The 27,916-nt window shown below is 40.2% G+C and overlaps 1 protein-coding gene across 1 annotated transcript; it reads right to left on the bottom strand.

The window, feature by feature from the left end:
- Positions 1 to 206: 206 nt before the first annotated feature.
- LOC145764871 (neurexin-4-like) lies at positions 207 to 18,770 on the bottom strand. The gene is made up of 9 exons (XM_082576561.1): positions 18,640 to 18,770; positions 11,288 to 11,459; positions 10,390 to 10,562; positions 9,868 to 9,965; positions 8,265 to 8,457; positions 7,318 to 7,440; positions 6,553 to 6,707; positions 4,607 to 4,742; positions 207 to 703 (listed from the first exon to the last, which is right to left on the bottom strand). Exons 1-9 carry the CDS (start codon positions 18,695 to 18,697, stop codon positions 516 to 518), a joined length of 1,296 nt encoding a protein of 431 aa, XP_082432687.1. The 5' UTR covers positions 18,698 to 18,770; the 3' UTR covers positions 207 to 515.
- Between the last annotated feature and the right edge of the window lie 9,146 nt (positions 18,771 to 27,916).

Consider the following 27,916-nt stretch of genomic DNA (forward strand, 5'->3'; position numbering starts at 1 on the left):
TTTTTGACATCAGCTTACTTAATTTCACTTACGTCACGCCATTTGGAATATCTGTAGGGCCAGTATTTCTGTTGAAGTAGGCAACTATATATTACCACTTGGTATATTTTAAAAACTTTAGAATAAAAAAAAAAATTTGGTAGGCCTACTCTTTTTAGTTTAATTTGTAGGCCTAGTTCTATTTTTTTATCAAGTTTGTGGTTAAAATCATGACGATATCCTTTCTTCGATTGAAAAGGCTCAACATTTCAGCTCTCAGGACCAAGTACGACTGAATTTACTGAAACCAGTGTTTGTTTTTACAAGAAGTCAGCTTGATGCAGATGTGATAAAGTCCTTCAACACACTTATCTTTTCACAGAAAGTATTTGAACGAGAACCACTTAGCTAGAGTTCGTACATAAAACTGCATGAAACGAATCACATCTTATTCACAATTATCTTCATAATTAGCGTATTTTTTGAGTCCAGTAATAAAGAGTGAGAAAATGTCGACTTGTTAGATAATATTTCCATCAAACTCGTCCTGAGCATTCCAATCCTCCAATAGTGTGCCAACCCTTTTCTGAGGCAAGACTGAGATCACCGAACTTCACTGCAGTGACGGGAAGTTTGGTTTTGTCGACCAGAAATCCTTCATCTGATGTCTCAGACGCTGCATTTTGATCACAATTGCATAGCTTTGTTGCGACAATGCATGACCCTAAAATAAATAAATTTATTGATGTTACAGTTGAGATTCAAAAAATGGAGTGCTTAGAGCAATGGTTTTCAAACTTTTGTTTTGGCGGACCCGTTTTGGTGCCTTTGAAGTGGTCGCCTACCCCTAAAAAGTGTTATCTGAAATTTCTGTAAGTCGCGTCTCCTAGTGGAAACAGATGTTTCATAAGTTTCGAAGTGACACACTTATGACGATTGATGACGTTGACAAAGTTATGTTATGAGCTACAGCTAGGGTTGCCATCGACAATTCGACTTGGACCCCGAAATAAGGACAACTGCAAAATTAAATTTTCATACAAAACGAAACAAACGTGTTTGAACAAATTTTTGCATTTATACGAGCCATGACATATCACATGCTATATTTTGGCCAGAAACAATCTGTTCCAGTAACTCCTTCTCAGTAGAAAATACTTCGTCCCTCTTACGACAGCTCAGTTTTAGGTTTGCCTTTACTTGTATCAGGGATTTGACTGTCATTCCAATAAGTGTGTTCCTTTCCTTGGTCCACTGAGCCGAAACAAGAAAGAACACTCGCTCCGCATACGCATTATTGACCGGAAGGGAGAAGATGATGCTAACTAGCTTGTTGAGCAACGGAAAAAAGTTGTTTCCGGTAAAGATTTTCATCCTGTCCTTAGGTTCATCCTTGCAAAACACATCATCTGGAATGTTCTTGAGCAGAGCATTAACAGCAATACTTTACACTAATACACAATACACTATGTATGACTTTGAAAAATCATTTAAAGAGAACATTCAACTGATACTCCAACAACAAAACTGAAGAAGATGACTGCTGAAGATGAATGATGCTGTCAGCAATTACTGCAATGCAACGGGAAGAAAAAGATTACAGTACCGTTACTCCTCCTTCATGGGTTGCATACCATACAACTAAAGCAAGAGATCAAACTGCAAACATCACAACAATCAACAGCATTCTTCCAATAATTGACCATGTGAGTCATAACTGGGATTTGCAATTGCACATTATGAGCATTTTCAAAGATTATACAGCTTATCTGAATCCAGGCCAGGTCACTGTTGGTTGTTCAGATCAACCGCTGTACGCAATGAAGAAACAGATACAGCGGTTATGTCCAAACCAAGACGATTACTTTTGTTTCCTAGGTGGATTGCATATTGAACATACAGCTCTACTCTGTGTTGGACAGCTGCTGAAAGGCACTGGTCTTGATACGATTACACTGGTCTACAAAAAAAGATTTTTTTTCTGCTGTTCGGACTTTGAAAAGTGTTTTAAGGTAATTTTGGGGTGCTGAATCCGAATCTCAACTCAGATTTTCGCTATCACATCAGATTTTTGACTTATGATATAACAAAAATGCTTTATTTTGCCAAATGTGGAAGATTTGGAATTGTGTTTACCACCAGTTTTTTTATTTACCACCAGTAGGCCTATATACAGTGCTACAGCGAGGTTAGTGTTAGACAGGCCAAAACAGCCTAAATAAGGTTACTGGACAAGCATTGCCATAGGCGTGCTTAAATCGTTGAGGTTTCATGCAAAACATTGACGGAGGAGGGAGGCGGCGATCAGCTGTACTTTTAGCCTCCTTTTTAGCTTGTTATTACTGCCTTGTTAATAATATAATGTTGCTTAGAAAACAAATTGGTATCAAAATTATAGTTTGTGGTGTATTTAAACTATTTATGCAAAACATGACCTGGATTTCGGGATATAGCACTATGCGTATGTGTGATAAACGCAATGTCAAATTTTCCACCTTTGACAAAAGTGACAATTTGTTGTTCTCATATCTCACAAACCTGACGTGATAGGATAAATCTGAGGTCAGATTCGGATTCAGTACCCCAAAAGTACTCTAAATCAGTTGTAAAAGTTGATACAGCAAAAATCGTGTAGACCAGTGTTATCAACTCGACTGATTTACATACTGTCGGATTGGCCAATGCCTTATGTGCTGTGAACCACATTAAAAAAGCAAGATACACTTCGCAAGTGACAAACTTTCAAATGATGCTTATGAACTATCAGAACATGAAGACGGACAATAGTCATTCCAAGATTGGCTGTCTAAAAGTAATGAAAGTACAATCTTCAAGTATTGGTTCAACATTCTACAAATCATAAAAACAGTTCTAGCCTACTTTCTACTATACGTGAGATCCTTGCGAGAGGCTAACCTTCCACTTTTCATAGGCACAATGGAAGAATTAGTAAGCCTACCTCTATTTTTTTGCATTGGATAACATCAATTATGCTCGGTGGTCGTCAGTCTTCATACAGGACTTAAAGGAAATCCAAGTGTTACACAGTCCATTGTTCGAACACTTTATGGCAGGTCACTTTGTTGTAAATTCTGTGGGACGGCAATTCTCCGAAGTAGCGTTTGACCAGCGCCACGAGCAAAACAACAAACAAGTGAAAGCATCCCAAGGAGGATTTATCAATCTGATCAACAAGGAAGATCAACTTTCTACTAATTTTTACTTGATCAACTTTTTACGCAAGATCGAGATATCTCTTCCAGAGATGCTTCACTACCTAGAGAAAGTCGATAGTAAGAATATGGCCAAGCAACACAAAGAATGTTCAGCGGCATTTATCGAGCAGTTTGTGCAGGACTGCAAAAAGCTTTACAAAAAGCTCCACATTAACCCATTCAGCAGTCAACAACAGTTTACAAAGCTGAACTCGTCGGCCATTTTTTTCCAGTAAAGGTTACTGTTGATTGTAAGAAAATCTTTGACTTGGGAAAGGCACAGTACAACAACTTCAAAAAGACCCGCTTTTTTGAAGGGACAGATGATGTAATAAAAACACCAATCAGAAAGAACGCTTTGAAGTTGCCTAGCACTGCTGGGAAAATTCAAATAGAATGCTCCAAAATGATGTTTAATCCTGCAATGATGAACAAGCTTTGTGATGCCTGTTGGAACAGGAAAGAACTTGCAATGGATGTTTTTTGCTTCGAATTTACAGGTTTGAAAGAAGGTTTTTTATATTTTTTATGTCTACTTTTTCTATAGTTTAGTTTTATTGTTAGCCAGCAAATTAGTTGAAAGTATTTCGTAATATGCGCACAATTCTTAATGTTTGTATGTTTAGGGTTACCAGAGTGCCTGGCAACCAAAGATGGCTTACTATATCACAACCCAAAATCAAGCATCATTGATTAAAAAATCAGTAAAAAATGCTTCAAAATGTGACATAGTCGGTCATCTCTCATGGTTTCTCGTCTCGTCACATGGATTTAATAAAATTAACTCATAAGTTTCTCAGCCAAAACTGGAGCCTGAGCTGTTACATTTTATTGTGGCTCTACAACATTAAAGACTCCGGCTCCAGCTCCATAGAAACAGAGTTAAATACTCCGGCTCCATTGAAGCGTTTGGCTCCGCGACTCCGCAGCCCTGGAAAATGGTAGTTGAAAGAAAATTATCGGCGATTGTGGGTTAGGCGTACCGTCCGTCAACCGTAATGGCGATAACCTAACAATCTTTTTTTATTTTGTAATTTTTATGACAATAAATTGTAGAATAAAATTTATTAAAGACTATACAAGCAACTTATAGTTTTTGAAAACTTTAGTGAATCACGAGTTAAATTTTGTATTTTAAGTTTTAGGTTTACAGAATCAAGTGTTCCAATTATTTTACTTTTAGTTTTGATAAACGACAAGTAACATACAATACAAATAGTTAAAACGTTCTTGATGCAAGCTATTTGTAGACTAAGGCCAAATGGTTTTCTTTATATGTCATTTGTCAGGGAATTCTTGACTTATAACATTTACTTGTTTTTGAAATATATTTTGATGTCCTTCCGAAGGCCAACAAATACTTTTTTGTAAATAATCTAGGACAAAGTTTGTTCTTTTATAAAGATTCTCACCTGTTTCTCCGCAGGCACAATACCAATCTCTTTCTGATGTTGCTCCTCCCCAGTAACGCTGCTCAGTCCCGTCACGTGACACCCACGTGCTAAAGAAACTGCGACCTTGGAACAGTACGCTATAGATGCATCGATACTGAACAAAGTAGTAGTTACACATCCGTACATCGCAAGGATCGATAACAAGTAGGCCAACCATCAAAATAATTGGCAAAATTAATGATTATAACGGTAGGACAGTAGGCTAAGCAATTTTTGAAAAGTTTTTTATTCAAGCCTTGGGATCATTCAAACGACCCTAGGTCACGGTGTTGAGTGGAGTATGATTTGAAAGTCCGACTTCACTCCTACTGCATGATACCAGACTCCACTCCAATCTGACTCCAAAAAAAATATATATATATCATTTTAGACTCCGAATCCACTACACTGCCAAACCAAAATCAAATTCTGAGTTAATATGATACTACTCGAAGCGTATAACACGAGCTCAGCGGTCCAAAATTTTGACAACTGCAGTAGCAAGTAGGCTGAATGTTGTTAGTGGCGCACACTCACCAGCATCACCACTTGGTTGAAAATCGTGAGGACAGTTTTTTATTTTTTTGTACACGGGACTTTTAACCTATTTGATTTAACTAAAAGTTAAGTGCTGAGTCAAACTACGCATCCACTCCACTCTAAAACTTTTGTGAAACATTAAACTCCAAATCTACTCCATTTTTTGAAAATAGGTCAAACTCTGCTTCACTTCACTCCGATTCAACTCATGATGACTTGAAACTTCTTCAAAGAAGTTTTGACGGGCAGACAATTAATTTTTTACTTCATGCACACATTATACATCAAAAATAATCCTAGGGGTGTTTGGTCTTTTGACTTAGACTTCCACAGCGTTGACTCGAAAATGATGATGGCTATCCCACGTCTTCGAGGATGATGGGTGATGGCCTTCGCAATAAAATAAAAGCTAACGGTGAGTTCTTAAATGGTTAATGAGTCCAATCCTGGCTTTAAAAGTTCGGTTACATTTGGTACATTTAAGATCCTTTGGGAGAGTTGGTTGTGGGTGTGATTGTCGTTCTTTTCTTTGCATATTTTTTTCTTTTATTCTTTTAGATCTGCTCTTCTCAAACGTGGCAACACCTTCATGAGTGGCAGATCTCCAAAGCAGCCTATCCTCTGCGGTTTCTTCCAAGTTTGTATAATTGATGTTAGCAGTGGCGTAGCCAAGGGGGGGGGGGGGGGGTTTTGGGGGTTACAACCCCCCCCCCCCCCCCTTTGGCACACGTGTGACGTCACGATATTGAGAATAATGCTTTCAGTCTAAAAAAAATTGACTAATTTTATACAAAACTGCATTAAAAGAGTGAGTTTTGCCAATACCAAACATTCAAACATCTCAGCCAGGAATTAGCAACAAGAAAACATAGACACTTATAGTTTTATTTCCGAAAAATGCCGAAGAAAACATGATTTATCCTTTTGCTATGCCACCGGACAGCACCATTTTGCAGTAATATTCATACCCACATTTTTGTTGAAAATGCTCTCAGAATGCACCAGATTCAATGTAATTTTTAAAAATTTTCTGGGGGAGGTCCCCCAGACCCCCCGCCGCTGGGTGTCGTTTTAGGTGAAAACCCCCCCCCCCCCCTTTCAAAATTCCTGGCCACGCTACTGGATGTTAGACATTTTAAGATTACTCTTCAGTGAGTCTTTATACCGCTTCTTTTGTCCACCTACCGAACGCTTAGCCAATTCCGAATAAAACATTTGCTTAGTAGACAAGTAAAAACTAAAAACAAAACTTTTCAAAGTGTAAAAACATTTCTACTTTTTGGTAATATTCAAGAGCGATCTTTGGTGTATAGAGAAGTCTGGCAATACTACATAGGCTTCATCGTATTTTCATTTTTTTTTTCAAAAATTTTAATCACTCTAACCTTGATAAATTGCCTACAACTTTGTGATACGTCAATCAAAGCGACGATTTGGTCCATATTTGTGTTGTAGTTGATGCTTCGATTGTAGCATCGAGGTGGTTCACAGTGACCCGCTTCGATCTCCATCAAAGAATCATGATTTATTATTGTTTTTGCTGCAACAAAAGAGAACGGCAAAGTAACATCCCTAAATAAAACAATAACGTCAATAACAGCGTCTATATGTATGTCATTGAAATGTTAAAATTTTATCAAAATAATTTGTGCTGTGTTGCGTCTTATCATACTTGGCTAGCCAACAAAAGAATGGCACGTATTTAGAATATAGATTTTGGTTCTGAATACAGGTTATTTAGTAAGCTACCGTTTCTTGTTTTGATTATTTTTTTTCGGGAATTTAAAAATACTCGAAACCTTCAACAACATAGCCTACTGACCATGCAGAAGAATATTTACTTGAGATTAAAACTAGCTGCTGCGGTGCATTGTAAGCACAATTGTAGAAAATAGTAGTGCTAAAAATGCTTAGAAAAAGTGCTTTTGGCAGTCACCTTATCATTGCTGCAAAATTTCAGAACAAAAAATGTCGAATAAGTTACCATTTCTGAATGTCACAGACTTTGCGACGAGAAAAAATTGTTGTTTTAAAAGTAATTAAATTTTCTCAAATTAGGAAACTTAGTTCTTGAATTTTAGACTTAGACACTTTTAAAATTACAGTCTTCGTACACTGTTGTTCTTAAAAAATCATAAAAACAAACTTACGTTGCCCAGAACTGAAGTAACAGAAAGCATAAAAAGGTTGGTACTTTTCTGGTTCCGGTGAAATGAGATACGATCCAGATTTTGTGGAATCAATAAATTCACATGATCGTGGAATTTCGACAACTTTAAACAAAACCAATGAAATTATTAAAACATTATTTATTTATTTTCAAAAGTGCAAAACAAAGAATCTCAAAAACATTTAATACTGTGGCTACAGTGGGTTAAATAGAACGTCGCTTGGTTTTAATCTTTATCTGTGAAGTGAGAAAGCGTCTGACTGGTTATTTCTGGTTACTTCGCATACTTGGCTTATTTTAAACCCGGCTAGTGAAATTGTCAGAGTTAAGTTTTCGGTTGTCAAAGTGTTGTTGTTTGGGAACTATTATATTCACTAGGTGCCGCTAAATGGACAGCAATCGCGAACATTGCCCTAAGCATTTCGGCGAGAAATAACCATTTTCCAGCTAACATTATTTGTTTAGCGAAACAAATCATCACTAGAAAGAAATAAAACATTTTATAATTCAGGGATATAAACCAATTTTTCACCAAATGCATCTTGTAGAAATTAGTGACGAAGCTGAAAAGAAAATTTTGGGATGGTGTTAAAAAACGTTGGGGTGGAAAGGTCATCCTACATAATTTCTAATGGTTTTAAAACAATGTAATAGTATTGAAACATGATTTTCAGGAAGGTATTAATTACATTTTGAGGGGACGATTGCCCTCCCAACCCCTCCCTCCTAATTTAGTTTAAATTCTAATCTAACCTGTAAAAACTTTGAAAGCTGTAATTCTAATATAATTTAAAAAAATTGAATATCTCTAATTACAATGCTAATCTAACCTAGAAAAGCTAAAACAAATTCTAGTTGTCCAACTCTGACATGAAGTTTTTTTTTCAAAAATGTTTCTACTGTAGGCCTATTACCGTAAGCACCTACCATTGCAAAGCTCTCCTCGGCCGCACTCAACACAGTTGTCCTTGTTTGGTTCTCCACATGCACAGTAACCGGGATAGCAACATGCACAGTCGTTTCTGCTTTTGTCAAAATAGCAAACACATCCAGTTTTGTGTTTTGTTCCATAATTTCGTGTTTGTATGCCTCCTTTGACTCCCGGAGGCCCCTGGTCACCCTGTACATAAGACTCTGTAGTTCTCATGCGAGTTTGCCTAAAATTATGACTAAAAACGAATAGCATTAAGCACAAGTCTAGCACAAGCAAACTTTTACATCAAGGCTTTGTCAGTCCAAGAATAAAGATATAAAACCAAAAGCAAACACTATTTTAGTAACTGAAAGCGACGTGGACTTGTATGTTTGCAGTAACTTCAAAATTGGCTAAACTTTTTCCTGTAGTTTTGTATCAGATATGTGATTCAATGCATTTCTTTGGATTTTTTTATTGAACCCATAGCTCCTGCAAGCTTTTTGTATTTCGTTTTTACGTTTCCTGACGTCGCTTCCCATGCTTATTGTTGTTGTGGTGCCTATGTAGGCTATCCCTCGCAGGCTCTCCATTATTATTTCCGGCGTTCTCTTTGTTTTTCTGCCATTTTTAAAATTTAGAATGCTATTGTGTGATCAGTCGCATTATTGCCATCGAGACACCAGCATACATTGGCCTACGTGGTCTTGCATCTTCTTTGCGTCGCACATCTGTTACATGTCGCACTGCAATCAATGTATTGTGATTACATAGCTCTGAGCGGTACATCTAAACTCCTAAAGTATAATCAAAAATAGGGCGTAAAATTAGATCGATGCGAACAGCGTTTGAAGGTAGTATAGTATAGCATCAGCTCGGTGGCTTGAGATCGCTTCCATGTGTGGTTATACCAAAACTTTACAAACGGTAGCTTACTGAGTGTGTTTTTTATTGCATAACGCAGTGAGAATAAGTCTGGTAATAATGTTATGACATCGTAAACTTGATCAATCAAAAAGGAGTCCTGTCACTAAAATCCTTAGCTGTTGTGGAGTGATAATAAATAAAAGCATTACGTAATTATTATGAGTATAGTTTAGTATGGATTGGTTGGTTTCAGTACGGGCACGTTGATTATTGTTGTTATTTTCAAGTATAGTTCTTGGTGCTGGCGTTACTTTCTGCAGGCTTTGTTCTGCGTTCTGTTGGAAGCAATTATTGATGGCTTAATTTCGATGCTGGACCGGTTGATCTTTTCTTAACAACGTTTTGATGGTGATAACTTTCCCATGGTTTTATTATTCTGGTTAAAGTCGTGTTATACTTGTTTAGATCTACAATAAACTGAAACAAATCAAGGAAATCAAGCAACACAGGCCTCGTTCACGGATCATCTCCACCACTACAGTGTTCGGGCTGTCGCTGTCATGTTAACAGCTAGGCTATAATATGAGCGGATTGCTACTGCAAACCTAGACGTTGACAAAGCTCTTATGGTTGCACGCCCCTATATGTTTTATGTATGCTTGCAAAAAACAGAAGCCTTTGTGCCCATAAGGATCTCCTCTTACTTAAGCGTAGAGTTTTCACTCGATAATCGGATAAGCATTAACTTACCTTAAGACCAATTCCAGGAGGTCCAGTCTTTCCGGGTTTTCCAGGTTCACCTTTAGCCCCGCAACCTTTTTTGCAGATATTTTGAGTTTTGACTTCATCTGGACCATAAATATGTGTTACAGAATACGTGACACATTCCTCCTGGGATGGTTGATCAGCCGTAAAGACGGTTGTTACAGCGACTATACTAAAAACAGTATTAACTTCCACATCACTAGCCTGAAACTTTAGCTGGTCTACGCAATCATAAAAAGTTAAAACCACTAAAAAGCATTTCACGTAGTGAAAGCCCTGGTTCGACGTTTGAAATGGCGCAGGTCCAAAACGCTCAAGAACATTTTGATGTGTTTATCATTGGACAATAAACGCTTGAGGGTGGGCAAGACGATTGGCCGTTAACAATCAATCTAAACCTTGATATGATCTGCTGAACTTCAAATAAAACTTCCTTACGCGTTGGTAGCTGTAAATTTCTTAAACATGCTGACCAGTTTTGTAAATTATATGTTGTTGCATTCTTACCACAACAGAACACATTCCCTTTAAGATCACAACCCTGGTTGAAGTTATACGGAGGGCAATCCCCAATAGTGATTCCCCAGGTTGGTGGGTCGTAGTGTTCGTTATGTCTGAAGCACACTCTACCACCATCACTGTTGTCGTCTCCAAGCTCCACCCAATCATTGGGGCCATCCCTGGAAACATCACGACGACTAGAACATATTGCATTGAACATCTGCGCCGGGACCAGATTACAAAATGGATTAACTTCATGTTATGGTTACTTGGCAATCTTCTTCTGTCGAGTCTTTTAAATTTGGTTTATTCACCACAAATCGTCACAATGTAAGATTTGATCGTGATGTCGTGAATACAGTCCATGTTGTGCCACCATGAAATTGTCTCTTGTTGTTTTGGAATATTAAGAATAAAAAAGTGAAAGGTGGCGAATTCCAACTGGTCATCAATACTAATCCACCATGACTCAAACAGAATACTTTAATCTTGCTTGTTTTTAATGTTTACTGTTTAGTTTAATTGAGTTTTTGTTGAGGTTAACTTGGAGAGGCGAAAATGTACCAAAAAGCATATGGGTCACATAAAAATATACCTTGGCCGCAGTCAAAGCGGAAACCTCCGAAGGTAAGTACGCACGACATAGTGACGTTAATTAATAAATTCTTTTTTTTTCTGTCTTGTGTCAAGAATTAAAAATAGTATTTTATCTATGCAAGGGTTTTATTTGTGACAAACTTGTACAAAAGTGTGATACAATGTTTAACGTGAATATGTCTGGTGAAAAATGTCTCGCAATTATTTGATACACTTCCACAAACATATGCCACCCCTGGAAGAAAATACTTTTCAGAAGTTTACCAATAGGACGTGATGGCATCACTTGGAAAACAGATTTTCTTACCTGACAGGAGCCCAATGATCTCCGGGTAGAACCCCAGTAATGATAGGTACTCCGTTGGGGCAAACTTCCTTCTGTGAACACAGATCAAGGCCTTGACTGACGCAATACTGCCGCGCAGTGTCGTAGGTCATTGTGGAGTAGTCGAGGACAACATGGACAGTGCAGTCACCACCTGAGAACATGAAGTAGAAGTTTTGTGTAACAATTTAAAAACGCTCACTAAAGATAATAAAAATCATAATGACGCTGAGTCATTGCAATAACGTTGTATGCTATGTAGGCTATTATTGAAAGGACATCATTGTCTGCGAAAAACAATTGTCGCGCTAGATGCATTGGCACCAAGTCTTATGTTTAATGTTACGCAATTTCAACCGCAAGCGACGGTAACTCATCGTATCAAAGTTGAAGCTTTTACTGTATCGACGTCGCTTATAAACCATGGTGAGAACAAAAGGTCCACGCATACAGCCAATTTCCCTTCACGCTGTGAAACAGTTAGGATTACTGAGACATGGGCCAAATTAATTACTTTCATCCAGCTGGTGGGAAAATTTTGAACAATAGAATATGAAATATTTCAGAGGATGTGCTGAGAAATGCCTTATATCTCTCAATTTATAACCTTTATTCGCTCAAAATTTCAGCTTAATATAGGTGAATAAAAGTTAGGAAAAGTCAAGAAATCTCGTAGTCGCAGCCTCAGTGGTTTTAGAGATACAACTGTTGATACAAAGAGTTGAATTGACAGCCCCCCCCAACCTTCAAAGGGTTAACTCCAGATCTTCTTCTTCTTGCATTTGAGGTCGCTGCAGATCACATTGTTACATCTAGGCGCAGCAGCCAACACGGCGCTAACTCCAGATGAAGACCAAAATTGAAAACTAAGAAGAGTCTCCAATTTAACCAACTGAGTCAACAAAATTTCACAGCAATAACGCCACAAACACGAGTGAGCCATTAAATTTTTAAATAGAAAAAATAAGTACTTGAAACCACGGAAACATGAGCATAAGAGCTTTACTTGCTTCTATTTGAATAAGGTAAGTCTCACGAGCCTTATTCAAAGTGCGAACGACTAATTGCGACCTGGTGGCTTTGGAAACATTGCTGCCAAAAAGCGACTAACAGCAAGCCTTGCTTTCCTCGCTAGAGCGAGCGAGTGAAAGCGACACCGGCCTAACTTTTACCAGCCTTTTTAGATTTTTTTTTAAAGTCAGTTAGATAAATAAATAACTAGAAAGTTTAGAAAATAGCCTAAGTCAGCTAGATCAGTGGCCCCCTGCTGGGAACCACTGATCTAGGCGAGTAGTTAGCTTTTGTTTCCCTCCCTAGATTTTTTTTGGAGTCAGCCTTTTCCCCTTAAGGGAATTAGCTGATTGCCACGTAGATAGGTCAGGTGAGAATAGTCAGTTAGCTACAGCGAGTCTAGACAGTACGTGACCAGCTTTTAGGGTGTGGTCAAGACAGAATTTAGCTGAACTTTCCTTCAGAAGGAAAGTTTGAAACTGTTAAAGCTTGAATTTCGGTAAGTCCTTTTGAATTTATTTATTACTTACCTAAATAAACATCTTTAAACAATACTTACTTCATGATGGGCGATTCTAAGGCCAATGAGTTTAAGTATCAAAGAACCTTGGTTGTGCAAGCATCCAGCCAGACCTGGCTTGATGTAAGCACTTTCATCAGTTTCTTTATGCAAGATGGCTTCCTTGCAAAGTATGGAAAGGAGCTAAAAGCTGTGCGTGCCAAGAGCCTGCGGCAGCACATTTTCACCGTCACGTTCTCAGCTTCTGAGAACGAAACCAAATCCGTGCTGATGGAACAGCTGGCGCTAGACCATCAGTCACCCGTGACCTATTCACACAAGGAAGTAGGTTACGTGATCAAAGTATGGCGACCGATGCCACCATGCGACGTGATCACATTATATCCAGTGCCAGACGAGTGGCATCTGGATTTAATTAATGAGTTTGCTTGCCAAGCAAACTGGGGAAATGTTTACCAGATGGTTAAAGGTAAACACAAGCAGCACCCCACCATCTGCAACGAGTTTCTGCATGTGTACCTGCAGAACACTAAACTCGCCAACATCCCAGATAAGGTGCAGATGTTTGGTGAATGGATCTCCATCACCAAGCCTGGAGAAGGACATTTGCCACTCTGCCAGATTTGCAAAGTCCGGGGCCACCTAACTTCCAAATGCCCCACGAAGCCGAAGAAGACCCAGGCCAACCCACCTCGAGACCGGGAGTCCAAGGCCGACCCACCCCGAGACCGGGCGCCTAGACAACCCAGGAAACAGGGACGCTCGAGAGAATCCATAAACAGAAGCAACGAACTCTTCTGCCAAAGATCAGAGGCCGCTTTCCTTGCGAGACAGGCCGAGAAGTCCAGACCGCGTTTTGCTGCATCCAGACCAAAAAAAACGTATGTGTCAGATTCGTCGCCAACCAGGCAGCAGCTCGCCTGTCATGTGTGCCGATCAACAGGCCGACACAAACCTGGTTGCAATGCAAGAGAAAAGTTCAGGGAAAAGAGTAGGAAGAGAAAGAACCCCCCCACGAGCGACGATGGCTTTATCACCGTGGGCAAAGGAGGGAAACACAACCCCAAAACCTCCATGCGCAGCATCTTCTCATCAGATGCTGAGATAGTGGATAAGCCCATGTCCAACACAGAGTCCAAGACATCGACTCCAAAAGAACCCTTGCTAAAGCGGAGATCGATTGCCCAACCAGCATCTCCCAGGACGACGAATCCCAGAGACCACGACGCATCCCACGCCAGCTCCAAGGATGCGTCGGTCTCAGTTGACAATGACAACTCGTCAACTGACTCGGAGTCCGTTTCTTCGAGAGAGTCTACGCGGGCTGAACTGACCGGGACCTCTCCTCTCCATCGAAATGTCTTCAGTTCGGTGGGTGAGCTCACGGACTCAGACGGCGTCCCAGCCAACTACACGGTCTAGTCCAAAACTCTTAAACTTTAATCTGCTTTTTCTCTATCTATAATCATGTTCACAGATACGGAGAGTGACGATTCGGACGCCGGACTGGGCAACCTCAAGGTTGGCTCAATGAACATCAACGGAATATCCAAGAAATTGCGAGATGTCAAACAGTTCTTTACATCTCACAGACTCTCTGTACTGGCAATTCAGGAAACACACAGAATCCCCACCGATCAACTCGAAACGTGGGCTCAACATAACAATTACATAACATACAACAACATAGAACCTGATAGAACCCCCTTCTATGCAGGAACAATGTTCATCGTAAAGAAGGACATACACGATAGGTCCGAAATCACACATCACACCACAGTACAAAATCGAATACATCACCTCAACATCAAATGTGGTAAAAATAACATAAACATATTCAATGCATACCTTCCGCAGAGCAGCGGAGAGAGAAAGTCATGTTTTGAACTGCTCTCCGAGGCTATGCTGGAATATGAACATCAACATGTGGTCTTACTTGGTGATTTTAACGTGATCCTTGATCCGTTGGACACTGCTAAGCCGCAATATTTCTTCACTACACCGGATAAAACAGCACTTAGAACATTAATACATCATAACCAATTGACAGACATATTCAGACAAGAATATCCTTACAAAAGACTGTTCACGCGCCAAAACCACAACAGTAAGACCAGGATAGATAGAATATACATAAATGAACATGCACTTGAAAATTATCATAACATCAAACATGAATACTTCACATCATCAGACCACTGCACATTACCAATAATTCATCTAAAATATCAACAACACACCAAATGGGGTGAATATTCATACAAAATCAATAACAGCATATTAGAATATGCTCACGTCATAACAGAGCTCGAAACGGCTTGGGAAAACTGGACCATAAACGTACCACAAATAGAACCACCAGACATGCTTATAAGGTGGGACCATGGCAAGAAAATGTTGAAAAATCGACTGATTGAACTCTCGCAAGATGTCGCACTCAAGCGTAGAGAAGATTACAATCAAGCGAAACATATGCTCCACACTCTGGACGCTCATCCAGACCACGTCCTGGAAAACGGTCGCCCGGAATTCTTGGAGAAAATCAACAACTTCTACGATTATAAAGCAGTCGGATCGCAAATCAGATCCAGAACTATCCCAACTAGCGACGAAGAGCCATCTAAAAGCTTCTTCAAAGCAGAGGAACAAAATTGTAAAAGTACCTCTATCACTGAGATACACGACGCAAACAACACAACACTCACCAAAAAAGAAGACATTCTCAAAGAAGTACACAGCTTCTACCACTCCCTATGGGGCATAGAAGACCACATCAACCCTCAAGAACAGAACAGCTACCTGAACATTCTGGGAGAGGCCAAAATTGAAGAAGACGCAGCTGAACAAGCAGAACAGCTCATAACTCTAAAAGAAGTAAAAACCGCCATCGATTCTCTTAACAAGGATTCTGCACCTGGATCAGATGGTCTCGGATCATTATTCTACCAAAAATGCTGGCATTTCATGAAACACGACATTCTAGAGATGCTTACAAATTGCTACTTAAGAAAAACAATGACTCCCTCAATGAGAGAAGCAAAAGTGAAGTTAATCTTTAAAAAAGGTGAAAAAGAAAAGCTCAAAAATTGGAGACCGATCTCTCTACTCAACACTGATTACAAGATCTTGAGTAAAATCCTTTCCAACAGACTCACACCCATGATCACAAACCTGATTTGTCCGAATCAGAAATGTGGACTACCGAACCGCAGAATAGAGCATGTCACAATGAACATACAAGCCGCCCTGGAAGCATCTCAAACACAACACAGGGACTTGTACGTCATGATAACTGACTTTGAAAAAGCATTCGACAGAGTTAGTCACTCCTTCCTCTATGGAATCTTGAAGAAACTCGGAGTAAAACCAATAATGATGAACTACCTGTCTTTGGTATACAACAAAACAAAAAGCAAGATAGAAATCAACGGAGCCTTAACAAAACGAATCAACGTCAAAAGGGGCATAAGACAAGGTTGTCCCCTCAGCATGCTCTATTTCATAATCTGTGCCGACGTGTTGACCCGTCGCATAGAAAAAAACCATCTGATCAACGGTTTTCGCTTTTCCAAGCTGACAATCAAAATCCAGCAATATGCGGACGACACTACATTCATCACAAGAGACATTCCATCTCTCAAAGAAATCAACAGAGAACTAGCCATCTACCAGACGATGTCCGGCCAGAAAGTGAACCAGGGAAAGACCCAGATCCTGGCGTCCAAACCGGACCTGGCCCAAAGAGCTCAGCAGCCCTTTCCAGAAGCTGCGATCTTGAACAACGTCAAGATCCTGGGCATCTGGCTAGGAACAAACAAAACAGAAGTTGACAAGATGAACTGGCAGACCGCCATCAGGAAAACTCAAACGATCGCCAACATCCACAAACCACGAAGACTCTCCCTCTATGGAAAGATTTCCATCATCAACACTCTCTTGGTACCCGTCACTTTGCATCTCAGTAGAGTGCTGATGCCAACGAAACAACACATCAAAGAACTAAACAAAATCCTCTTCGACTTCCTCTGGTATCCTTCGCCATTTGAACAGCTCCAGAGAAGCAAGACATTTCCTCCTGTCAAAGATGGAGGCATCAACATGGTGGACATCCAATCAAAATTTCAAACTAGTCGCATAGACAGAATTCGGCACCTCTTCCCACTAGAAGACGCCACCGAAATCTGGCACGAATGGGCCATGTTCAATTTGAGCTACAGAATGAGACACATTAATCCTCATCTGTTCTCCAACAGCATTCCGCATGCCCCAATTCCAAACGAAATGTATGCGGACATCTTCAAGTCCTTTTGCAAACTCAAAGGCTTGAAACACGACTGGGAAAATACTTCCTACAAAAACATCTACCTCAATCTGAAAACGCAAAATGAAAAGAAGATTGACAAGATAAATCAAAACGGAAAGAAGATTCCTTGGAATGAGATCCTCTTGAAAAACAAAGGAATCAAACTCCTCCTTCTACCTTACCTATCCTCCATGTCCTTTCGGATTGCTCATGGAGGATACAAATGGGGAGAATTTCAAAGAAGACTACAATCTGACAGAAAAACAAATTGCAAATTCTGCAGAAAAACTGAAGACAATGTGACCCACGTCCTCACCGAGTGCTCCTTTGCACAAGGAATATGGAAGCGCCTGAAACAACAATATTTTGACCTAACCAAGGAAGACACAGAAATAACAAAGGACATGATCCTATACAACCAACTCCCTGGAGGACAAAAGAACAACCTGATCCTACTGACCATGATGAATATCGCCAAGCACACCATCATCCAAAAGAAGATATCTCTGGACATAGGCGACACATATATACAGGACACAAAACGGTCCACCATTCAAGCCCTGTGGGTCATTATGACAAAAACGAAAGACATAACACAAAAGCATAACATTCCTTTGTCATCTGACATTTCTACTCCTTCCAAACCTCCTCCTACGGTCAGAAGAAAGAAGAAACAGTCGAGATCCACTCTTCAACCGCCCTCTCAGTCGTCCTCGGTGGTAGGGATGACTGATTGCAGCGGTGGATCTCACTAGCACAGTACGGTCGTAGATCATCTTTGAAGAAGTTTAGACAGCCAAGGGCGTAACAACCCACCTTTAACCCGTCCCTCTCACTCATCTGCAACGGCCTGATGCCGGAAGAGTGATTGCAGCGGGAGATCTTTAACCGTCCCTCTCCGTTGTCCCACTCGCTCTGGGATGACAGGATTGCAGCGGCCAATTCCAAGACGACTCTGGGGTCAGCGAAAGCTACCCTCTCTCTGGCCGCTCCTCTCTGGCATCTCCGCCAAATGAGGTGTCAGACTGCAGTGGCCCGTTTCCTCCAAACAGGTGCCCTTCTTGAAGCGGGCAACAAGAAGATACACACACACAAACAAACTCAAATAAAATTTAAAAATTAATTATCTACCAAAACGCGCTAGTTCTTGAGCTTGACCCGCCATCTCCTAGACTGCTCCAAGATCAGCAAGAGGAAAGTTGAGACAGGCAGATCAGCTTGAGGCAGCCACTAACCAAACATTTACATCCACAGATTACCATCTACCGCGGTGGGTCCCTTCGGTCGTAGTGAGTCCCTCGCCTCCCTGGTAGGTATCTTCCATGTAAGTATGGTGTGCCTGCTGAGTGTTTGGGTGTGTGGACGGCTCCCGGAGCGGACGCACTAATGATGAGACAGGAAACAAATCCATTCCATATGGACAATTTGTAAACCTGCAAGATGTAGTGGTATCCATCTTGAACTCTGAGCGTTGCGCGAAAAAAAAAAAAAAATACTCACCTACAAGAATACAGATTGTGAAGATTACTCCCCGACATACTGACATACTGTTTGACATACTGTTCAGGACGTTTTCGCTACAGCAAATAAACTAGCGTGAAGAATAAGTTACAAAAACGCCTTAGTGACTCGTAACTAAAACAATACAATAAATATGTACAATGCGTGGTACAAAGATACGGTAGGTTTGGTGCGTGAAACAGTTCTGCATGTGACTGTGCATTTGCAAACCTACAACTTGTTTCACATTCGATTGCTTGTGACAACACAATGCATGTGTAAATTGATAGTTCATGTTTTTTTACAGTCGCAGAACAATTAATGGTCATTGTCAAGTATATATTAGAGTTGAGCATGGAGTGGAGTCAGAGTGGAGCCGGAGTTTGCCTGATTGTCAGAAAGTGGAGTGGACTTGGAGTTTCACTTAAAAAAGTTTTGAAGTTGAGTGGATTCGGAGTTTAGTTCAGCAACTTTGCATTTAGTTAAATCAAACAAGTCCCATATAGTTCTGTGTGTAGATGAACAAAATGAAAACTATCCCTGTAATTTTCGACTGAGCGCAAGGCTTATTAGTGCACTCCACTACTGTAAAACATTTTTTTGCTGTTGAAGGGGTCAAAGCTTTTTTAGCGCCTACCTCTCAACTATTTCCTGCTGTATCTTGTACGCATTGGCAAGTGGCTAGTGTCATATGTTAATTTAAAATTTGATTTTGCAGTTAAGCGATTAGGAGTCTAAAATGATGACAATTTTCAGAGTTGGATTGGAGAGGAGTCTGGTTTTATGGAGTAGGAGTGGAGTCAGAGAATCAAAAAACACACTCCGTTTAACACTGGTATATATGGAGATGATGCTGCCAAAAAAATTGACAAGCATTAACCGTATCTGTTACTGGCGTAGACCTTATGGTCTCGCACTCTGCTAATTCAGCAATTTCACATAGAAGCAGTGACGCTAGAAACCTGAGATTTCTTGACTTTTACTTTTTTTTCTTGCCTCAACTTTTAATCCCGATTATGTTGGTATCGGATAATTGTGAAGTTCACAATAAACCTTTTGTTACAGCCAGTTATAAAATGCAAAAAATTTCCTGATATTCAATAGCTTGATTGACAGTTTACTATTAGCGTGCGGTTTCATTTTGTGTCTGTCAGTCATAACACGACGGCGCTAAAATTCCATTCTCTACCCAAGTAGCAAAATCCGTCATTTTTACATTGATTCAACGTCGATTTTGCTGTCTGGGTAGGGAGTTGGTCTTTGACGCGATATGAGTCATTCTTTACTGGCAGACATCAATTAGGAAGGTAATTTATTATTTGCGCAAATTGCTTTGTAGTGCAAAAAGTGCATGGAATACTGTTTGCACAAAAACGGAAAAACAAAATTGATGAAATTCTGTGTTCTATGCAAGAGGACTTTCAAAATAAAATGTCAACTGAGAAATTTTACCAAGAAATGGCAAAAATAGGTCAAAAACCGAGTCTTTATCACCTTTTCTATCTAAAATACACAATCACGAATATATTTTGCAAACTAAATTGATTGAAGTGATAGATAAGGCTTTTGACCAACGGCATACTTTTTCCCGTTGTTATTTGATATAAGCCGACGAAGTAATTAGCAATAAGAGAGACGTAGACCTGATGGTCTCGGCCAGTAACTCTTGACGCCAAAAGGAAGCAGTGACAGATACGGTTAACCGCATTTAACTTTATAGCAGTCTTGCACTTAACAAAGAAGCATGGCAGTGATTTACTCCCTTGCGTTTGCGCAAGCTAAACATTTTTCCTCAATCGGACAATATTTAGCTTAAGGCCCGTTGGGGGTTCTCGGGGTTCCCAGGAACCCTCCCTTGAACCGAAAAGGTCCACATTTTGGAGAAGGTGTAGTGTACAATGTACATACAATCACAGGATCAGCTACCTATGATCAGCCGAAACCTTCCAGATAGTTCTGAATAAGAGATTTCTGGAAGATAAATGGATGGTGGTAGCCTACAATAGTAAAGTAATAAACTTTGATCATTGCTGCGTCATAATGCCTTGTGTTGCAATGTCAATGGTGTCCATCTGTTTGTAAATAGTCGCAAACATTCGGTTGTTTGAACTGTTGTCTGTCATTGTGGTACGAAGCAATGTTTTTACTCGCCTCATGGCGCTAAAACTGCGTTCAGCATTGACCGAGAGGAGCGCGATTGTTCGATAAATGCACAAACGTTTGTGCATTTCCGAACGATAATCTTTGTTGCTTGTTTAGAACAGGGGTCCGCAAATACTTGTTGGCGCGACCCAAAAAAATAATCGTTTGAAATCTTCGCTGCCCAAACGTTTCGCAAAATACTTTGTAATTTAATATCAATTTCAATACGGTCGCGGACAATTTTGGGCTTATTGAGCGGGGGAATTTTCTACCACTCCTATACCTTCAGTAATTCAGGAATGGACCAAATTGGGCATAATAAGCGAGTGGACCTATTAACCGTGGGCTTCGTTGACATCGTCGTGTAAGCCTCTGGGGCCGAGGGTCTATCCTTTTACTACTCCAGATTTACGATGTTCCCGGACTACACTGGAAGGCTACTACAGAGCAAACAGTTTTTGGCTTCATCATCCAAGACGCGAAGACCTTCCACTTCGTTACTTGGCTTAAAGGTGGTAGCCTACAGTCATTGATGATGTGGTCTGCGGTCTGTTCCTCGGCACCACATTCACAGGAGGGGGAAGAGGCCATTCACCATTGGTGCATGGTTGAGCGGAAAAGCGCGACGCCCGTTCCATGACTGTTGAGGCGTACCCATGCCTGTCTTTGTAGTGTTAGGCCTATGGAGCATGTGTTGGCGTAGGAAATGAACGAATGGAGTCTGGTGGAACTTGACTTTCGTTCAGTATTCCGTTTATGGTGCGCCCAAGCAGCCGCAGAGATGTTTTGCTCATCAGCTTCGTTGATCAGAAGCTGAGCGGCTGGCACGAATGGGTGTCTTGATTTCAGTCGGCGGGGGTGCCCGTTTGGGAGAGCAAAGATCTTGTGGTGGAGAAGATGACTAGGCTCCAGTGTCCGTCGACCGAGAGGCAGAGTGGTTTTTTCGCGGTGAAGCTCAGGAGATTGGATACCAGCGAGAATGGAGAGATTGTCCAATGGTGTGGGGCGCAGGCATCTGGTCACTGTGTGCAGGACGCTGTTTATAGCAGTGTCGGTGTTGTGGCAGTGAGCACTGCAGCAACAAACAGATGCACAGTAAGCTACTCTGCTGAAGAGTAGACAAGGGCTAAGGCTTCTATACGAAAAGTGTTAGCTCTCGCCCCCCAGCTGGAGCCTGCCAGGCTCTTGAGTAGCCCAGCGTGGGATGTCAGTTTCTTGCGCAGTGACACCAAATGGTGGTGGTACTGGTATGTGAGCGATCTGTCTAGTGTCACCCCAAGATATTTTGGTTCGGGGCTGAAGGGCAGAAGTTTTCCATTGTTCTGAACATGTAGCTCACAATCAGCTTCCCGATTGTTTGGGTGGAAAGCTGCTGCCACAGTTTTGGTTTCGCTGAGTTTCAGTAGCCAGTTCTGGGGATTAGCTGAGAGAGTTTTCATATCCTTGGAAAGTAGAAATTTTCTTGTAAAAAATTGTACGAAACTCAGCACGTCAAAGAGTATATGATTGCAGTGGCGTACGCAGGGGGGGGGGTGGGAATTGGGCCATGCCCCCCCTGCGTACCCTTAAAAATGTTTTAGTAGCTAACGACGTAGATTAAGGCATTTAATATGTTTTGCATTGCTCTGTCAAAGCAATTACTGTAACAATGTTGTTTTATAGACTAAGCCAATACGAAATACATGGTCCAATCCACCTACCCCACCCCAGGTATGCCAATGTGGCATAGTGTTCTGTAAGCCTATTATAGTGATTAGTGAGAGAGAAGTGGATAAAGTCTAAACTAAAACCATACTGGGATATTATGAAGACGTCTGGGATATCAATAGCCAGTGGCGTAGCCAATGGGGGGGGTGGGTGGGCTGGAGCAGTGCCGGTCTTAGGGTTTTTCGGGCCCTGTGCGGAATATGCTTTTGCGGGCCCCAATGACAATAATCCAATTCAGTGGCGTAGCTAGGTACTTTGAAAGGGGAGGGGCGGCGGTGGCGGCGTGATCGCCAAAGACGACAACCAGCGGCGGGGGGTCTGGGGGGCCTCCCCCAAAAAATTTTGAAAAATTACTTTGAATTTGGGACATTCTGAGAGCATGTTCAACAAAAATTTAGGTATGAATATTACTGTGAAATGGTGCTGTCCGGTGGCATAGCGAAATGATAAGATCATGCTTTCTTTGGCATTTTTCGGAAATAAAGCTATGTCTCTACAGTATGTTGAGTCTGGATGCAACCTATTTCGTCCCCTCAAATCGTGTAACAAAATTAAATTTCGACTTATTTCGTCCCCTGAAAAGATCGAGAAATTTTGAAATGTTTGCGGCAACTCCGATCAGCGATTTCGGCTATGTCGTTTTTTTTTCTCGATCTTTTCATGGTACGAAATATTCAGGCGACGAAATAGGTTGAATTCGTTGAGTCTCTATGTTTTCTTGTTGCGAATTCCTTTGCTGAATTCACTTGTTGAATTTTTCCTTTGAAAATGACAAAATTACTGCATTTTCTGAGTAAATTGCGGGCCCCCTAATTTGCGGGCCCTGTGCGATCGCACGGTTTGCACATCCCAAAGACCGGCACTGGCTGGAGGTTACAACCCCACTTTGGCACGCGTGTGACGTCACGATATTGAGAGTGATGCTTTCAGTCTCTTTATGCTTGGGAATGATGCTTTCAGTCTAAAAAAAACTTGCCTAGTTTTAAACAAAACTGCATTAAAAGAGCGAGTTTCGCCAATACCAAACATTCAAACATCTCAGCCAGGAATTAACAACAAGAAAACATAGAGACTTGGCTTTGTTTCCGTAAAATGCCGAAGAAAACACGATCTTATCCTTTTGCTATGCCACCTGACAGCACCGTTTTACATGAATATTAATACCCACATTTTTGTTGAAAATGCTCTCAGAATGCACCAAATTCAAAGTAATTTTTCAAAATTTTCTGGCGGGACCCCCCCAGACCCCTCTCCGCTGGGTGTCGTCTTAAGCAAAAACGCCGTTTAATCAAGCTGTGTCCTTTGTACTCATTATAAATAACAGAGTTTGAAGTGAACAATGTGTTACTTTATGATGGCTAAAGCAAGAAACAGAAACAAGTAAATAATACTAGAAAGACTTCTAAATCTATCAATTCATTAGTTGATCAAACTTGAAGTATAGTATGGTGGAAAAGAAGATGTATCACGTCGTGAGTTCTATGAATTGACTGGTTCAAAATTCAAATCCAAATGATTTTAACGTGTGCTAGTTTGCACTCAAGGTCCTTCTTTAACAGAGACCATAAATAGAGTCTTCTTCTCTTCAAATTAACACGTACTTTAAAGGGTAGACGTTAATATCTTAAAATTGATTCAAATATTTTTTTCACTATATTTAGATGCTTTAAGTATCTGCTTTACGTGGATCCCATGTGGACTCTACGCCCTTTCAAGGTTAAAAAGTGTCGCAAACCTCCCTCTTTTTTAATTTCTTTTCAATACCTGTGAAATTGCTTAACAATGCATATCCACTATTAAATTACGTCACAGACCTAAGTTATGTGGTTTGAAATATCCCAAGTCAGTTTCGTCATTTTAGAATTGTCGCTGGAAAGGTTGGTCGAATATTAAAACTGTTTTGCTTGTGCTTACCAACAAGACAAAATTTCCGTCTTTTATCTCAGTAATCTGTTTTGTGGTGACAATTGTTTCGTTTAGACTAGAGCGTGCGGTGTTGCGTTCTCTTTTAACAGCCCGTGTTGCTGAGTTTTTTCTTGAAATACAATTTGTGAAGAGGCTTCCAGAATTGTATTTCTTCGTTGTTATCGCATACAGACGAAAGGATTCGGGAAATTTATGTTACAACTTTCCCACGAAGATATTATGGTTTTCCGCTGTGACCAGAATTACTAAGAACAATTCATGTGAATTGAAAAATAAACTCGTAATGAAGTATTATGTGATAAGTTTCTGGGCAGCCGATTTGTAGCAAGAATTGAAGTAATATGTGGTTGACTGCTTTCCGAATGTGACAACTAATCCGAATTGAATAGAAGTTGCAAAATTGAAAATGTAATCGCCTTATTGCTCCTGCCATTGATTAGCTAACTGTTGCATCATATTCCAACGACAAGCATGCATTGTTTGCAGAACTGTTGCGTGTTTTATTAAAATAAAAAAGTACTCTGCAAGAATAGTATTTGAGTTGGCAATGTAGAAATTAATAAAAAAGTTTGTTCTTTATTTTTAAATAGCATTGGACTCCAGCAAACTGTTGCACCCAGAACTGGAAAGGTGATGCGTAAGGCAAAGTGGCATAGAGAATCACATTGTTACGTCCCACTGCTTCTACAGTACCATACAGTACATACAGGCCTTGACAACTTGCAAATTGGAGGTGTGATGGGAGGTCGATGCAATTTTGATTTTGAACTCCAAGCTAAATTTACTTTATTTCCCTTTGGAAGAATAATTTTGAGAATCCCAACTGCCAAAGTCTGATCACTGAATCTCAAACTTTGGAGCAGAGCTTGCCTGTTGAGTGTTGGCATTACCTGCATATACTGTATAGGTCGCCATGGCTCAAACCTATGTATTGGAAAGCTAATTTCACTATTACTCATCGAACTCTGCATTGCATTACGCTCATTAAACCGAATAGGAATCTGTTTGGCTAGTGACCGGAAAGTGGGTATACCGGGTGCGGACAAAGTCCTTGGACTAAAATTAAATTTTAATTTACTATGTCCTTAAATAGATTATCATAATTTAGCTTTATTTTCAGTGACGATCGGTGAGGGAAAGCAAGGAAAGCAGTGCTTACCTGAGCAAAAACTATGCAAAATATAATGACTGAATTCTAGGTTTAACTTTTTATTATTTTTATCACGTCTATTTTAACTTGAAAATTACTGTATTCGTGACTAGAATTACTCGTAACGCTTGTGAGTAGTCTAAGTCCTCACCAAACCGCATGTCTTGCCTATAAATGCCAATTAACGCAAACGCTTCTGTCAGAAACAATCACTGAGGCTCCAGGTAAGCAACTATCAAACTTGCTTTCCCAGATTCAAAAATGTCAAAAACGCCTTCGTTTTATCCAATCCTCACTCGTTTTGCAAAACGTCACCAGCTGCTTAGCCAATCAGATGTGTTATGGTTATGGTATGGTTAGTTTTGCTTTCCCAGTGACGTCAATGGTCTCTCATCACGGTACAGAGCACAGCATCATAATGCGAAATAATTGTTGCTGTTTTTTGATGTCTCCTCGCCATGTACTTTAGCCTACTAGCTTTCATAGTCATGCCTTTGCTCTTTTTACAGCGTTGATATAACGTTACTTCGCCAATGAACGTTCAGGTGCGGATGCAATATTTAGTTCGTTAAGCTTCTATACGCAGGAGGCAAACTTATCCAGCTTTTTGTACAAATTGCTTGCGGTTGTAATGTTTAGGCCTAAGTGTTAGTTTTTGTAGTGTAGGCCTAACTAAATATCTGAGAATGAACATTCATGACGAATTAAATATTTAGACAACTATTATTATTCCATGTCTAACACTGGATTTTGGTCCTGCAACGTTAATATTAAGATTGTTCATGACTTCTAAACATTAAATGGATGTATGATCACGACAAAGGCGAAGCACAATTTGACAGATTTTTATTTTTGATTTGTTTTGGAAATGCTCTCAGAGCGCACCAAATTGGAAGTGTTTTTCAAAAATTTCTGGGGGAGGCCCCCCAGACCCCCCGGTGGAAGTGTTGCCTTCGGCGACACACCTTCGGGCTTCGCTCGACGGTTACGCCCTTCGTGCCTACTACCTTGCTGCAGCATATTTCCAAGTTGCTTTCCCAACGGTTTAAGCCACCGAACGTCACTGTTTACTTTCAAGTATGAGTGATAAACGTGCAGCTATCATTGAGCTTCATCGAGCACGCAAGACCAATTCAGAGATAATAAAGCTTCTTGAAGCACCGAAATCAACAGTTTATCACACTGTTAGCCAGTGCTGTATTCGTAAAAAAAACATAGGGTATAGGCTACTACCAGATTTGCCAAAATGATAAATAATACACAACTTGCAAAATGCTAATCTTTATTCTACCATAACATGAATTATCAACATCAACATTGGACGAGAGGTACAAAATTGTTTATTTTTCTATGAATACATTCGGTTCAGTTGTTTTTATTTCTGACCAGCAAAAACAATACACGTAAACATAGCAAAGGTCGAGAAAAAAGTAAAAAGGACAAAAAGTGAACTTTAAAACGTGCTTGCGACCGAAGTAAGTTATCCAGTTAAAAGAAATTTAGCACGGTCACAACACCTTCAGAAGATATAAAGGGAAAACAAAATTAAAGATATAAAGGGAAAACAAAATTAAAGATATAAAGGGAAAACAAAATTAAAGATATAAAGGGAAAATAAAAAAATGTTACAAAAAAAAAAAACAAACATATATATATAGGCTATAGCTTTATTAGCTGATATTTTTAAGATTTGTATGGACAGTTGCAATGAAGATCGGCCATGGTGAGTTATCAAGAGTGCTGATGGTCGTGAGGGGAACACATCTTGATGCATTTAGCTCATAGCAAAAAAGAGCAAGGCAGGCAAAGAAAACCCAACAAAGAAATCCTACTACGAGCAAAGCCATTTCAAGCGCAACGCACCAGGCCTTGCACGACTCACAAAACAGTTAGGCTATAACTTGACAACACGAAAACAATGACAAAAACAAATAAGCCACATTTCAAACAGCCTGCCGAGAGGAATCTAAATCTTTATCCTCTTTACAAATTTGGGATCTCGTAGTTGTCAAGAATCAGTAAGGATACCATGGGCACTCTCTTTGGAAAACCAGAAGGTATACTATTGTTGCTCAAAAAAGCAGAGAGAATACTGCGTATACCGCCGTATACCCTCGAATACAGCACTGCTGTTAGCAGGTTTAAAGAACTGAACAGTGCTGAAGATCGCCCTCGAAGTAGGAGACAACGAACTTTTCGTACCCCAAAGGTCATTAATGCGGTTCGAGCCAGAATCCGCCGCAATCCCAAAAGATCCACGGGGAAAATGGTTTGCGAAATGGATGTGAATGAAAAGACGATCAGGAAGATCGTTAAAACCGATCTGAAGTTGTCCCCAATCAAAACGCAAAC

This window comes from Aplidium turbinatum, chromosome 2 (assembly GCF_918807975.1).
Source record: "Aplidium turbinatum chromosome 2, kaAplTurb1.1, whole genome shotgun sequence".
Lineage (NCBI taxonomy): Eukaryota > Metazoa > Chordata > Ascidiacea > Aplousobranchia > Polyclinidae > Aplidium > Aplidium turbinatum.

What these genes read in the sequence shown, in the direction of transcription:
- LOC145764871 (XM_082576561.1), bottom strand. Translation starts at nt 18,697, where the DNA reads ATGTCAAACAGTATGTCAGTATGTCGGGGAGTAATCTTCACAATCTGT. An exon ending in GTTGTAGGCAATTTATCAAG is followed by an intron (nt 4,743 to 6,552) that starts GTTAGAGTGATT and finishes TACTTTGTTCAG; the next exon opens with TATCGATGCATCTATAGCGT. An exon ending in TTGTGCCTGCGGAGAAACAG is followed by an intron (nt 704 to 4,606) that starts GTGAGAATCTTT and finishes TATTTATTTTAG; the next exon opens with GGTCATGCATTGTCGCAACA.